This window comes from Schistosoma haematobium, chromosome 2 (genome assembly GCF_000699445.3).
Source record: "Schistosoma haematobium chromosome 2, whole genome shotgun sequence".
In the NCBI taxonomy this organism is placed as follows: domain Eukaryota; kingdom Metazoa; phylum Platyhelminthes; class Trematoda; order Strigeidida; family Schistosomatidae; genus Schistosoma; species Schistosoma haematobium.
Genome location: NC_067197.1, coordinates 36,984,661 through 37,000,932, shown reverse-complemented (window position 1 = coordinate 37,000,932; position 16,272 = coordinate 36,984,661). Strand labels below are relative to the sequence as shown.

Below are 16,272 nucleotides of genomic sequence, written 5' to 3'. Positions count from 1 at the left end.
CTTTGCGTATCTGTAACCTCTAAGTCTATCTTATCTTTGTAATGCTGTTTTCTGTACCTTATCAAAAAACTAAACAAAGGCGTTGACGTCCACTTCAGCAATTGGGATCACAGATGTAGTTACGAAGCAACAATAAAACCAACGTGGACGTTACAAAATAGAAAATGCTAAATTATTGCTTTCATCAGTTATTTTGTGATTTTTAATGCGGCAAAAGGCGACTTATATATGAGAAAACCTAATATTCATGCAACTCAACAAAGCCATGGCAACTGAAATACGGAATGACGGAATGATCAAGGTCGTTGTAAGAAAACAGCGGGCGTCTTTGAAAGGGTCTGACGCGCCGTCAGCACACGTATTCGGTGTTTCGCGTAACATATTGCAGTGGATACCAAACTGAATAACCTGAGAACTGACCTTCGTTGCTAATATACTGTCCTATGCTCAACGTGTCGCTTTCATAATACGGAAGTTTCGGAAGCAGCCATAGTTCCCAACTTTTGAAAAATCCTTTATTACAGGTAGAAATTTGAAGTCAGATTTAAAATTTCATATAACTGCAACCTAAAATCCAAAGTTTAGTGATTCGCATCATTTACTTGGTAGGCGTGAAAGTTTTGTGTAATTACACAAAAAATCAGAGTGATTTAAATCAGTCTTCAGTAACAAAGTTATATATATATATATATATATATATATATATATAGTAGGTTGGTGAACCTGGAGAAATCCCACATTTGGGTAAACTTTGGGTCCTATTTTGCATCTTATCAAAATGCACCCAAATTGATTCTTTCTGTCCTTAATTTGAATGCTTGAGATGATGGATCATTCGAATTGCAACGCGAGGTTCACTTACCAAATCAGCTGCAGCGCATTTTGGCATTCAAGCAGGTTTCAGGGCGTGATAATAAAACCCATAATTCCCATGTACATCCCCTTTGTTCATCGTAAAGTTGATTACTAACTGAAATTTCGTAACTTGTCATATGACAAGTTACAAATCGGTCATTTTATTCGCTGGCCAAAACGTAATTTAGTGTAGTCCGTTTAGTTGAAGCCCACCAATTTTCATAGTTGTAATATATCACTTGATGTGTGGATTGTAACAAGGCATATCTCGAAGCATTTACATCTAAAAGTCCACTTCCGCACGTCCTAATCATTGTGGTATTATAGTTCACCTTTGTTAGTTGTGTCCATTGGTTATTCTATTATCCAGATCAACAGCTTATGTATAGTCGTGTACACTTATATAGGAGGAATTAGATTTACATGCCAGCATCTACTTGCTGCTTTTCTCTTAAAATCTTATCTTGCAATGTTTTAGATGGTTATATAGATTTTCTTAAATATCAGTCCCTATGTTTCATAAAATTTCACCATAACTTGATTGTTAAGACAGTCAATTCTCTCAAATTGGTTAGTTCATCTCCAACGAAGCACATTTCAGCTTTCAACGTGACTATGGATTTTAAAAAATATAACTTTATTAAGTGACAGGGATTAGGACTGAGCAGTTTCGCTGTTCATCATGTTTACTACCGAAATAATATAATGTGAGCATTAAGTAACTGTGGATCGATAAGTTAGTGTCAAAGTGTTTTAAATGTTTGGCTTGTCTATTTGAACTGTGCTTCATCTACCTTAGTCTGAGCGTCTAATTAGTTTTGTTGCATTGACAATTACAGGAATGTATCTTACATATGACTACCTAAAACTAGATTACACTACCTATAAGTGATTATATTTACACTTTCAAAGTAATGTTGACGTATAGTAACATTGTCATTGATAAGTTTTCTATTCAAGTATGAAGATCTGGGAGAGAACACACCTTGAGTTTAATATAAAAGTAAAGGGCTTTATAGATTCAGACATATAACTACGACTGGGTTGTTATACTTAAATAATAACTATTACACTAACCAGTAAAACTACCGTAGTTTTCTGGAACTATATATACCGACGTTAACACTATCTTGAACTAGCACTTTGCGAAACACAATTTTGTCAAGTTAGGAACTAATGTCACACTGTTGAGTATACTGGTGTTTGGGTCTTAGTTTATTGAATAGATGGATTTTGGTATGCTTAGAAATCCAACAAACTGGATTGGAATTACGCTTTTTGTTAAATAAATACTTGAGAACTTCAAAAATTATGTTGGTTCAGGTTGTTGTATTTCTGGCCAAATTAAATAAGAATGAAAGCGATAGCTAAACCAAAAGGTCACAAACACGAAACAAAGCATATTTAGTGTCTATATACTAAAGACTTCACTACTAAGTCAACCTTAGTCATATATGATAAATCTAGTTTCGAATCCATTTATTTGAAAACTTAGGACCCTCTGAGAGATTTACCACAGATTTATACTTCTGGATCAAAACAACATATTGTTTCTGTTACTTCGTCAATGTTGATCTTTAAATCTCCGTTTTGGATTTATCCAGTTTCCCTTCCCAGACCTAAACAGGCAACTATTACTAGAGTATTTACTGTCATCACTAATTTTAAAGCATCCTTAAAAGGTATGCTAGAAAAATAATTGGTTTTTTTTTGCAAATTCTGCCTTCCAATGAAGTTCGGTATGTTTATTTTGAACAGCCTCTTCTTTCTGCGATCTTACTCCTGAAAGATCTGCAAGTAGTTATCAGTTACTGATCAATATAGTGCATTCAATACCTACTTTTATTCCTTAAATCCGCATATTTAGTCAGGTTTGTACACTGGTTAATTAACATTCAAACCATGATTCTTAGTCTATCTGTTACAGGTGGCTAATTTCATAGTTTATTTTGCTTTCAGTGACAGATTCCATATATTTCCATTTTTAGGTGCACATAGTTTATTTCTATGGATGATGTATTCAATAGCGAAATATCTGATGTCCATTCAGAGTTAGAAGTTGGGTCACGAGACTGGGAACGTCGTGCTGAGGAGGTTTATAGTGCAGGTATACGAGAAGGATATTTCGCCAAAAGTGACGTTGTTTTACAAAACGAATTTAATATTGGTGTTGATCAAGGATTTGCATCGACATTTGAACTGGCAGTTTTGAAAGGGCGATTATCAGTAAGGTTATACTATTCAACAGGCGAAAAACACTCGAAAATAAAAAATCTCGTTAAGTCAATTGACGAAAAAGAAAAACAGCTCATATCACTGGGTTCTATAGAAAAAGATTTAACTTACCAACAGCTTGTACATGAGGCTGAAGTTCTCTTAGCATCTTAAACAGTAAACTTACGGGAAGTTTTTGTACATAGATTTTATACTTTTCATATTACATCTTTTTGTTTATTCTTTACAATATTTGTTGATCCTTGGTTCCCATATTTGACGGGTCAGTATTCTGGAACAATTTAATTGTATGTCCACTATTTACTGTAACGTTGTGCAGTTCGTTCTCACCAATATACATACATAATCATAGAAACAACTTAAGACCTAGATCAAATTTTGTTCAAGTTGGCACACTTTAAGCCTCATAGTTCAGTACTTTCAGGTTTTCAATGGTAGCCCAACATCAATCGACTCGTGATCTCAATCAAAAACCTAACTATCTCCACAACCACATACTGATAAAACAAAACTTAATGTGAATAACCATAATAGTACCAATGTAAAACTTAAGAAGATCCTTGAAAGTTTTAGAAGAAACTAGTTAGAGATAATTAAATATTTTATATTGAATGTTTAAATAACAAAGACGTAGTGAATTAATTACAGCACTTGACATTCATTCAGTTACCGTGTCTCATGTTTGAACTGTGTTCTTAAGTAATCCAATTTTTATTGATATTGCTGCCTCTTACGAATGAGTTGTGCGAGGATAACGTACACGAACGGTAATTGGTTTTTCAATTATATTAAAAATTCGCTAATATTTAAATGTTGAACCAAGGTTAAGTAAATGAGGGCATCTTAGTGGTTAAGGTGTCGAGGTTATAAACACTAATTCGCTGGTACGAACATCGCTCCGCTTACTTTGGTTTACGTAACTGTGTGGCATCATTATTCCTCACCTAGATTGTGGCTCATACCAAGTTACCTGGTAAGGGGATTAATTAATTTCCTGATTTTAAGTAATGTACTTAAATTATTCAATCTTAATTAGTGGTGAAGTAAGGGTTTAAACCGTCTAGCTCGTAATTGGATCGCGGCACCTAGATGTTATCCTCTAGATCTTAGGGATGGACCTTAACCTAGTTCATGGACATGGGTGATTACTAAATCGTTCCTAACTTCAAGATTCTAATATGTCTGGGGGAACGACAGGCTGATACAACGAAGTACTTCCCACATTAATATAACTATTATAATTATTATTGCTACTCTTCTCAACAGTAAGTGAAGAAAAAATAAAGTTGGGGCTTTGTGTAAGAATATAAATAATAAGCTATTATGGAATAATAATGAAGTACACGTATATGTGACAGGTTTTAAGCTACATCAATCCTAGTCCCAAAAAATTAACCCACTGCTTTCACTTTTATCAGGCATAATAATCCACAGCCTCTAACCAGTCACTTCATTTTGGTCACGATATATGAGTTAGAGATCATTCTGAAGTTAACTATGACGGACGTTCTCGTAGTTCATGTGACCCTAATTTTCGTAACAGTAGCACGACATAAAGGAAGAAGGTTCCAGATTGGTTCACCAGGTTAGTGGTTCCAATGTCTGCTACAACCAAAGGATATCTTATCGCAAGTGTTTTTAGTTTACTAGGAGTTCCTATCGTCCAAATAGATTGCAACTATAGTAAACTTACTACGTTAAATACTCTTTAAAACTTCATAAACATCTACCACCTCAGAGTATTGAAGTTGGTAAATCGTTTAATAGACAGTTACAAGTTTCGGTGACAAATTGCGTAAACGTCATTTTTGCGCTTGCTAATAAATGATTTCATAAGTAAGGGGACTTTTTTATTCCTTGCTCAATTTGTACAATATAGGAGTATCTCATATACAACTATCAGTTTAAAATTTTGTAAATATCTAGGCAATAAGCTGATGCGTCATTTTTGTGGTGTAACCCTTCATAGAGCTCTTTTCTGCCATCCGTTTCTGAACGTAGTTCGTACAATTTTCGCTTCAGGAAATAAGTCTTCAATATGAGGTTGATAATCAGATGAACTGCATGATCTGTATCGAGTGTTGACGCGTCAGACAGTGCTACTTATGATCGTTCGTTAAATTTTTATTAGTATTGATATTACCTTCCATCCTTTGTCTATCATCTTGTTGCTTTCCTCTCTTTGTGTTGACATGAGGTATGGAAACTTGAACTGACGCACATTCTTCCTGGACCTTATGCTCATGATGACTGACTCTAATTTCCTATCAGTTAAAGTTAGGCAGTTATGATCAACGAAAAGCATGGAATAATTGTGCGTTAGCTCAAGCTGCCATACCATATCAGGATCGAAAGAAAAAGTTAATGATGATAGTGATAGATACTAAAACAATGTGAATATGGTTCAAGAAAGAATGGTAAGGTATGCATAAAAGAATCCTAGGATTCATGACTCAAAAGAAACTGAAGAGTGAAGGCATCTGCGCCAATAACACCAATTCTGAGTCACATTACCCAACACCACCCATTAATTGCAAAAACCACTCTGACACCAACCGGGTGTGGTAAGAAACTATATGTAATATTTATTAACTACTTAGAAGTATAATGAAGACTGGATTATTGAGTAGGTGGAAATACTTACCTAGTATTTCAATAACTTGAATGTGCAAAAATCAATCTGGCCTAAATAAAAGCTATATGATAGGATTTATTTTATAATTATGATTGGGCGATTGGACATAGAATCTTCGGTAAACTGTTGTTGAAAGATCTAGTCGTGTAATAATTGTCGAAAGTCATACAGTTAGTATATTCAATTAAAAAGGATTATGAGGTCACATTTACGTAATTGCATAAGCGTCTAATATTTTACTCATATTCTCTGACATATACTTAGTTAGCACCTAAATTAATAGGATTCATGGTCATGAGAAAACCGTCAAGTGGAACGCTGTACATAAGTCGAGTCGGATTGTCACGTCTCGCATTTGCAGAAATATACAGTTAACACAAATAACTTACTCCTGTTACCCCGCGTGGAGGAGCATAGGCTGTCCACCAGCATTCTCCATCGATAACAGAAATGAAATGACATCGAAATATAGATATAGAAATTTGGAATAGTTAAAGTAGTAAGATGTTCAAGATTTTGACAAAAATGAAGGTTGAATATATCTGTCACGGTGTGATTGATTTAGTGTAGCGTTAATTTACTTCCAAATCTTACTGTAATCTAGACGGTCTCAGTCAATTAGCTTATATTTCCTTAAATAGTTTAAGCTGACAGAAAATCACCTTGCAGATCGATGTCATCGGTATGATCACTTTTAGCTGTTGTGTGACAGTCCGACTAGGGTCATATTATAGCAGTGAACGGCTGGATATGCGTACCTAATGATTCATAAACACTCTTCATACACATTCTGCTGTCAGGATATTACACACCACAAAGAAAAATTAGGCATATACGGCTTTAATTAAAATTACTTTTGTTATTTTTGAAGCTATGACCTAGTGGTTGAACCTTTGGACGTTCAGTCACGAATTCATAGGCTCGAACTCCGCCTTATCTACCTTCGTCTGGATAACCATGTAGTATCATTAACCCTCACACCTAGAATGTGGCTCATACCGAGACACCTGGTAAATTAGTGGGTTTTTAATAATTTTTTTTCAGTTCATAACTTTATTACCAAAATATTTACATCATACAAGAAGAAATATTTCTATTGGCTTATTTTTTGACAGTTGAAAGTATTTCCAATAGATAAGTTCTTGGAATCTAATACTAATAAGGCAGACATAGCATTAATTCTGGTCAAATTGCATGTGTCCTAAGATGCTATTATGGTTATTTTATGTTGTGAATTTTCTTTCTATGTCCACTGACTTAGTTTGATAACACTGTCTATGATGCATTCTAGAACGGCAAACAGCCCGTGTGTTATTCTAATCCGCTTCCCCAGAATATCAGTCAGAACTCCATCAAGACCATGCAAGCGCCTCACAATATTCTGTGCCACTTAGAATCTAAAAATCATTTAACTCTGTGCATAAAATCAAAGATTAAGAAGGACTGTAAATAATAAATCTCAATTTAAACGAAATGAAAACATGGATAATAAAATGTTGTAACAGACGTACGATTAATGTGCTGCAATTTATGACGATTGAAAGATGCTGTTAACCATACAAAACTTATTCAATATATTGTCGAACCAAGTCCCTTGTATATCATTGTATAAACCTTTAAGTTTTCATTTTACTGACTCCTTGTGTTCGCTTTTTGGAATATATTTTTGCTTGCTTCAAATTCTTGTTTTGATTTTGAATATAATGAATAAGGTAGTGTATGGAAGGAATACTAGACAATAAAAAAAATCAAATAAACACTGATAACGGGGGAATCATAAATTTACCATGAATTATGTCTTTAATAAATACACGGTCAAAATATATGTGAATGATTTCTATAGTCGCACTTATTTGTTCCTTTTTAATAGTTTAACTCATAAATAATATATATTTAAGAGTGATTCTTGATAAACCATTTATTTTAATCCATCATCATTCTTAGGTTTATGTATTTCAACTCGGTGTGCCAATAAGTCAGCTACAACGCAGGACCAGGCACATATATGCATCGGTCCAAGTTGCCACACCTTACTCATTAGCACAACAAGATGAACACCGAATTCATAGAAGTAGTTAATTCAATGGTGGTAATATATAAAAGAATGATTACATATATGAACATAGTACAGGAAGAAAGAATTATTTGGTAGAGAGAAAAATATAAAGCAATGTTAATCTCATAGTTTAATGGAAGACAGAGTGTATACGCCTACGCAATTGTGATCGATTCTGAGCCATGTCACACACAGTCTCCAACTATTGGTTATGATAGTCGCGCTGACCCCAACCAAGTAGTCGGCATCTACCAACATGGCTCAGATTAGAAGTTAGTGACTTTGTGGACTGATACCACGTTTTGGTTTGGCCACCCCTAACTTTCTTCCAACCATCCCCAACACTGGTCAGCATTGTGCGTCGTGGTAATTGGTGTTCAGGCATACGTAACACGTGGTCCAACCGTCTCAGTCGATGAAGATTCACAACCTCATCAATTGACTTACCATCATTCCCTAGTACACTGTGTCTAACCTCACCATTACTTACCCTGTGATTCCAGCAGATGTGAACAATATTTCTAAGACATCTGTGGTCAAATACTAGTAGCTTTCGAATATCTTCTACTCTTAATGGCCGTGTTTCGCAGGTGTAAAATAGAAGAAAACAAACTGCCACACAGTATACTCGTCCCTTAGTTGATAGAGGGATATTTCGCCTTCGCCATAGGTTATGTAAGTTGGAAAAGCCAAACGAACTTTCTGAATCTGAGTTGAGATTTCGTCAGACACCAACCCATTAGGGCTCACCAGACTTTCAAGATAAGTGAAGTTGTCAACGCGTTCGACTACTTCACTCCCTATCCTTAGTTCAGGTGTTGACGCAGACCAGTCCTGAAGCAACAACTTGCATTTAGAGGGAGAGAGGCGCATTCCAAACATTCTGGCATTGTTGCTTAGTGCTACCAAAAGACTACATTTTATCAGCGTCTTCACCAAACAGGACTATGTCATCTGCGTATTCTAAGTCGATAAGTGGACCTCCTGGAAGGAGGTCAATACCCGAGAATTCAGTCGACGAGAACGTTGTTTCCATCAGTATGTCTGTAATGAAATTAAACAAAAATGGAGAAAGTGGAAGGCCTTGACGGACACCACTTGAGGTTGCAAAAGTAGATGACAGTTCGCCATAAGCTCTGACTCGACTAGTAGTGTTCGAGTAAAGAGCCTTTACAAGGTTTATGTACTTCTGAGGTACGCCGTTCAATGGCAAACACTGCCACAGAATCTCGTGGTTTACAGAGTCAAATGCTGTTTTTAAGTCAAGAAAGACCACCATTTTCGGATGCCGATAAGCATGCCTGTGTTCTAGAACCTGACGAATGGTGAATATGTGGTCGATGCAGCTACGACCATGTCTGAAGCCAGCCTGATTTTCTCGTGTTTGCAGTTCACGAGTCTTAGGAGTTCGATAATTATTGAGGCCAGTATTTTAGATCCTATATTAGTCAAACCAATCCCTCCATGGTTATCACAGGATGATTTTGACCCTCTCTTATATATTGAGACAATCAGTGGTTGTGACCAGGCAGACGGAATTATGTCCAACTCCCAGATTTTAACTAAGATATTAGTCAACCTGATCGGTGTGCCAATATGTTGGTTTTCATAATACTTGACATGTTCTTAGTTGAACTATACTTTTAGTTAGAGAGAGCTTGTTGATGAGGGTCGGTCGTAAGTAAATCAATTAAAAAGCATTTTGATCACTTCAACGTTTTTATTATTCAGTAGCATAAAATTAATTCATCTTTGTGAAATCACTCAACTATCAGTTTCAACTTGATAACTCTTTTAATCGAAAAATACCGTCGCTGATACTTTTTACACTGATGATAGGTTTAACGTAGTGTAATTTTTGTTACGTAACCGATCTCATACAAATCCTGATATCCGCAGTTAACATTATGTGGCTATGATTGTAATGAACATTCTCTATGTACATACATGCATGTGTGAGAAAGTTCCTCAATGTATGCATTCCATATGACTACTTTTTTGTCTCTCCTTACGTGTTACTTCATCTCCCAACTGCCTGTATTTATGTGTATTATGTCCATGTTTTGGTTCGGCCGTAATTATTATTTAGTCTCAGTTTTTGGTTTTGACCATTTCTATGATTCTGTTTCATTTTCTCTGACCGTGTTAATTTTGTTTTACTTGACCATATATTCTAACGATTACTGTACCAAGCCACCGAATCCTCGATTATTCTTCTTTCTATCCGCAAAGAATTGAAATTTCGTTTTCTAATTGTTAGGAAAATTTATTGTTATTGACAAGTAATTAGTAATGTGGTTCTTGATTTTCGTTTAACATAATTATTGTATACTTTGAATATTCACCATCGGATCGAATTAAACGGATCTATCATCTTTTTTGGCAAAAGTTTCATTCCTGAACAGGGACAGTTTTTTTCCTATTGACAAGCAATTTGTTGTATGATTCATAGCTCTCAATATAATTAATTTTTTTAGTTTGATCGTATCCAATTTTCCGGGTACCTACTGGATACATAGACCTAGTTAAAAACTATTCAGTTATTGTATACTTGGACATTTTATACGCATCTTCATAATTTTTTGATTAGTATCACTTAATTACCAATTTACCATGTTCCTGATTATTAGACTCCGTGAGTGGGTAACCGTCATATCAATCGTCCATACAGAAGCTTAATTGAGAGTTCTAGGAGTTCTGATCTTTGACGATAACAACCGATTATTTTATTACACTTGATCCATCCAATAATATTAAGATGATTTATTGTTCAATAATTATTCTACATATATTTTTTCTAGAAATTTAGTGTTAATTTTATTCCTAACAGTAAAATAATAAAACGAAACTTTGTTTTTCTCAAAAATCTCATCTAAATTCATGAATATACTATTCGCTGCCAAGTTGTTGTTTTTTTCAATTAAAATGATTATTTTTTGATTGAGATCATGAATTGATCAGTATCAGACCACCATTGAAAATATGAAAGCACTGGACAGCCGTTTTGTTCTAGTATTGGGCTTCTCAACAGTACTCCCATGTTTTCAATAGTGATCTAACATCGATCGATTCATGATCTCAATCAAAAACATAATAATCTTCACAATCCCATATTGATAAAATGATTATATATTTTTGAAAACTTAGTTCAGATATATAAATTTTATAAATCCAAAGTAAAAGTAACAACTACATAAAGTATAAATGTCAACTATCCGGCGGCCTGCTTGAATATCTGGGCTACCTGTTCCTTCGATCTAGATATTTCTTCAAGTTATCTGTTTTGTCGTTTGTTTTAGCACATCAATATGTCTATTGTGCTCACAATCTATTCGGACGCGTTTATGAAAAGTTTACAACCTTTCGCTATACGGGATATAGAAAGGTACAATCAGCGACATCATGGTGGCTGGCAATATGCAATGTAACGAGTGAACATTAATCAAATGTGGATTACCGAATTCCTAACATCTAACTGGTCATCATTCGAAATTTATCGTCACAATCGATCAAGATATAAGAAAAAGAAACTTGTTGAAATACTTTATGCTGAGAATTCTATGTTGTACCAAAAGTATAATGTTGAATAAAGCTTCTTATAATAATAATAATAATAATATCTAATCAATTTTAGTATGTCATGGATTGGATAAGTGAAACACTTAAGTACAAGACCGCTATTTGAAAAGTTCATCTTCTAAACTTTTATTTATTCAAAATTCATTTATGTTAATTACAACAATAAAGTGCTACATAATAGAAATAAGTTAAAATTAACTTTCATACTATTAATTGTGAAAACTAGAAAATAATGGAAAATTCATTCTAAGTAGAATGATGACTAAACATTTCTGAAAAATATTGGAACAAAATTAAACAACTGTTTATTTGTTCTATTCATTCAGATGCAGATTAGTATACTTGGTTCTGGGTTAATGATACTACTCGGTTACCATAAACCACAATCGGTAGAGCTGGGTTCGTAATTGCGGTTTAATAGCTAACCTTGACTTCTGAGCCACAGCAATTTGGTCTTAATCGGCTTGCTTACTTGAAACTAATTGATGATTATAATTTCTTTTTACGTTGAAAGATGCTTTCTTAACACTTGGTTCAAGAGATTAATTGATGTAAATAGCGGTTAGTATTAAGAAACAGAAGAATCCCAATCCAAGGATAATGTGATCGAATCTGTCATTTAGATAATCTATTAGTGTAATAAAGCCTAACCTAAAAACTGTAAATCGATGGAATAAGTATATTTTAGTGAAATCACAATTATTCTTTTGTCTATAAAAAATATTCAAGCAAGATAGCATGACAATGTTTTAACATTCCCCCATAAACTATCAAGTAGTTATTAAAATATTAATTCACCATTAAGTGGAAATCGAAAGTTTACAAAGACTGACATGTGATGAACATTTCATTTAGCAAATGTAAATTAATGATATACAAAATTGCAAATAATAACAGGGAATATGAACATAGCTAAGACGAAAGTTTTAAACAAAAGAATTCAACTTATTTATAGTATAAGTGGATTATAAAGTTTGTTTTTTACCTGTTAGGTTTAATTGAAATGATTTGAGTTTAAAAAAGACATGGAAATTTTAATGGTACTAGAATTATTTCAACCTAGATATAGAAATCAGAGGTTTAATAGTTAGAATTACAACAGTATGTTCAATTGATGTATTGATGGAGTATGCGATTAACTTTCATTACCCTGGTAACAATACCCCCCCTTGTTTATTCATTTATTTCTACTTATTTATTTCTTTGTTTATTTATTGCGTCATTATTCCAATTCTTTCTGAAGTTTAAATTACATCATACATAATTGACTGATTTCAATTCATACTTCCTTGATTACCATTAATCTATTTTCATGAGCTCTAATCACTATTTCAATGTTCCGAAACTTTCACTCTCAAACTTTATGTCTTCGAGACAAAATTTTATGACCTTTTTAACTCTGTCGGAATCTTCGCTACACCATGATACATTTATTCATCCTTAATCACTCTCTTATGTATAGGTATGTCAATATTTGTAATAATGTTGAATTTTAAATATTTTAGGTTGTAAGCAGCTGATGAGAATCTAACGAAATAAAATGAATTCATATTATTCTGCACCAATCTTTGTTCTTGCTCTCTTTAAGAAGTATTTAAAGTTTTTAGTAGTTACTCTACCGATCGTGAATACAGGATCATTGATATCTAATTACAGTGAACATATCTTATAAAATAATGATAGTCTTATTTAGAATTTGGTCAGTTATTACTCCATTTCTAAAGTGTTATAACGGCATTCAATAATAATATTTGATAGTTTTTATCCTCCCTGTGGCTTTGGGAATCATAGTTCTCAGTGTAATTTAGCATTTCTATTGCTATCAACGATCCTACTATTTGTATTACTTACCAAATAATTAAAGTAAAATAAAAAAGAGTTTTTGTAAATGATGATGGTTCTTGTCAGACATATTCAGTGTTGCAAAAACGTTTCTCAGATCTCTTCATACAATTTCAAAATGGCCTATGCAATAGTTTTGTAACTAAATAGTGTTTTTTTGAAAATATCAATGGCCAGACATATTTCCTCCACTCACAACTATCTCCTTTGTTTATATACAGTAATTGATAGGAATAGACGATAGTCGTGCAATATCATAAACAAATAAAGTTAGGAACGTAAGTCATCGAAATCCGACTCCGTAATGTGAAATTAAATACCCAACGTAAGACGTAAATGTCCTGAGTTTGATTCCTGTTGGGCTCGTGGGTACGCATCGGTGCTGAGCCCTATAATAGAAAAAAAATCATAAAAAATCGAAAAGCGCTGGATACTTGTTTAATCCTAGTGTGACAACTTCCTGATAATATAAAAAGACGTGTGATAGGAACTTTCTCTATCAGTATCATTAGATTTCAACCGAGTAGTGGTACTAATAGTAATAGTGAAGGAGACGTATGAATGGACTGATGTACGTTACTTATAGTACATATTGTTGAAGAATCTCAAGCAAAGACTCACATTTTTCAAAACGCTCAATCGATTACACCTAAATGTGAGTTTAATACTTAACACACTTAAGAATCCATACATTTTATTACAATTTGACTGCTGATTCGTAAAGGGATCAATCCTTGTACAGTATATTTTCAATATGATTAAAGTCGAATAACTCTCATTATAATGAGTAGTACTATTAAGCAACAAACCAACTACAAATTTAAAAGTTTCTTTTTCCAAAACAAACCATATATCACTAGAAATTATGCATTAAAATATATTGTTAAATATTGTGTGAATTTATTCACCTTATAATTTGTCAACTGACAAAAGTGCATTATAAGTATAAATCTTCATCAAAAAATCATCTATTCAAATGATAAGTTGATTTCAATGAGAAACAACAAGGTTGAATTATTACTATTATCAAATATACTATGATAATGAGATGGTGAACAAGATTTGTAGCTCAGATGGATGATTTTGACGGAGTTTTTTTCTCTGAGCTGAATGGTTTGGTCACGGAGTTTTCATCGTTCTTCTGAACGACATCATCAACACAAACTTCTACTTGGAGTTTGTACTGATGATACCGTTTAGAAGAATGATGAAATCTGCACGACCAAACCATTTAGTTCTGAGAACAAAACTCGATCAAAATACTATGACAATATTTTAACCAATGTTAACTACATGTAGATAATTAAAAGTTAATTCGAATTTTTATTCCTTTCGAATATTTCTTGTGCCTTAAAAGATTGTAACAATTTGATGATGAAACTGAACAGAACGATATTAGCTACTGTTTCTAAGATGTTACAATTCGTTATAAAATCTAAGTCTTCGTTACCAATCTTCATTTTCTGTATTATCATTAATAGTTGGTGAAATTGAAAACACTGTCTTTTGGAGTCTAAATTCCTTTTAATCGATACTTAAACAGTTTGGTATACAATTCTTATTTAACGAATCCATCTATGTAATAAATCCGTAGTATATAACATGAAAATACCAATGTAAGAGATATTAAATTGAAACCGATAGTCAGTACTCTACCAGATTGAGCTGTTAACTACATTCAAGTTTCAATACATTCAATTACCAATCATATTTACTTCGACAGATAATAGACTGTTTTAAAAGAGTCATTATAAACTATGTTTTCGAATTTTTCAATATGTTTTCATATACTTATCCGTAATAGTTTATATTTGTCATAGTTCGACAGAAGACAAATTTATTAGGAACATACATTTAACATTCATAAATCACAATATTTTCCTTCTTGAATATCTCATGAATAAGTTACAGATTTAATAGTGTCAAAATTAGATGAATTTATAGTTTTATTTACATTTCTTGTTAATATTGAATCAAATCGAGCAGATTTAGATCCAGATGATGGAATAAATACTTTAGCATCTCGATGAGAATTTATTCGTTTATAAGGATCAATATATGGTTCAGATATATAATTAGGAAATGGATTAAATGTACCAGCTTTGTAACCACCTGGTTCTTTACCTGGATTAGATGGTCTAAATGGAATTGTAATTCTTCTCGTTTGTATTGTTGTAGGTTTTAGAGGTTTTTTGACAATACCATTTTGTTGTTTATATGGATCTGGACCAAAGTAGTCAATATTTCCACATTGAATGAAGTTTTTACGACCTAGTATTGCATTTTTATAATCTTTGTTAGTTTTATTTATATTATCTAAATATGGTTCTGAAACATAAGCAGGTAATTTTCCAATTGTTACATTAGGATAACTAGATCCAGCACCTTTTTTAGATGGTGAGGTGTAAAAATTCTTTCCATCAGATGATTTAGTTGATTTAATAAATTCATTACGGAAATATGGAATTGGTCCTGAAAATGTACCCCAATAATTTCCAGATCCAATAAGTTGTTTAGGACAAGAAGATGGAAGAAATGCTTTTGTACCTTCTTTAATTTTTTCTTTCAAATGTTCTTCATGCTTGATTTTTGTCATATCCGTATATGATTCACCAATAAATAGTCGATTGTATGGGCTAAAATATCCATCGTTTAAACCACATTTTGATTTTGTACTAATCCCATATAGTTGTCTACCTTTACAAGAATCTTCATTGAAAACAAATTTTCCTAGATCAGTATATGGATCACCGATTGTAACATAAGACATTTCTCTAAAATAACCTAAACGATCAAGATCCGGTTTCGTAGATCCAGTCATATTGTTTATTCTTTTCACCGATCAAAATAATAATTGTTTGATTTATTAAATATAGAACAAATGATAAATATGTACTTAGTAACTATATGCATCCGTTTATAGAAAAGCCATAAATTGAGTAAAATTAACCAATTGAAATCGAGTAATAGAATCATATCTTATTGGTTAGTTTAACTACATAAGAAAAGTCATATATATGTATATATATATATATATATATATATATATATATATATATATATATACATA

At 33.0% G+C, this 16,272-nt stretch overlaps 2 protein-coding genes across 2 annotated transcripts; one reads left to right on the top strand and one right to left on the bottom strand.

Annotated features, from left to right (window-relative positions):
* Positions 1 to 248: 248 nt before the first annotated feature.
* Positions 249 to 3,243, top strand: MS3_00006871 (uncharacterized protein; the record flags this gene model as incomplete). Its single annotated transcript, XM_012943076.3, has 2 exons — positions 249 to 524; positions 2,844 to 3,243. The coding sequence occupies exon 2, from the start codon at positions 2,863 to 2,865 to the stop codon at positions 3,241 to 3,243; it is 381 nt and encodes a 126-aa protein (XP_012798530.1). The 5' UTR covers positions 249 to 524; positions 2,844 to 2,862.
* Positions 3,244 to 15,096: 11,853 nt separating this feature from the next.
* On the bottom strand, positions 15,097 to 16,023 carry MS3_00006870 (uncharacterized protein; the record flags this gene model as incomplete). Its single annotated transcript, XM_012943077.1, has 1 exon — positions 15,097 to 16,023. The coding sequence occupies one exon, from the start codon at positions 16,021 to 16,023 to the stop codon at positions 15,097 to 15,099; it is 927 nt and encodes a 308-aa protein (XP_012798531.1).
* Between the last annotated feature and the right edge of the window lie 249 nt (positions 16,024 to 16,272).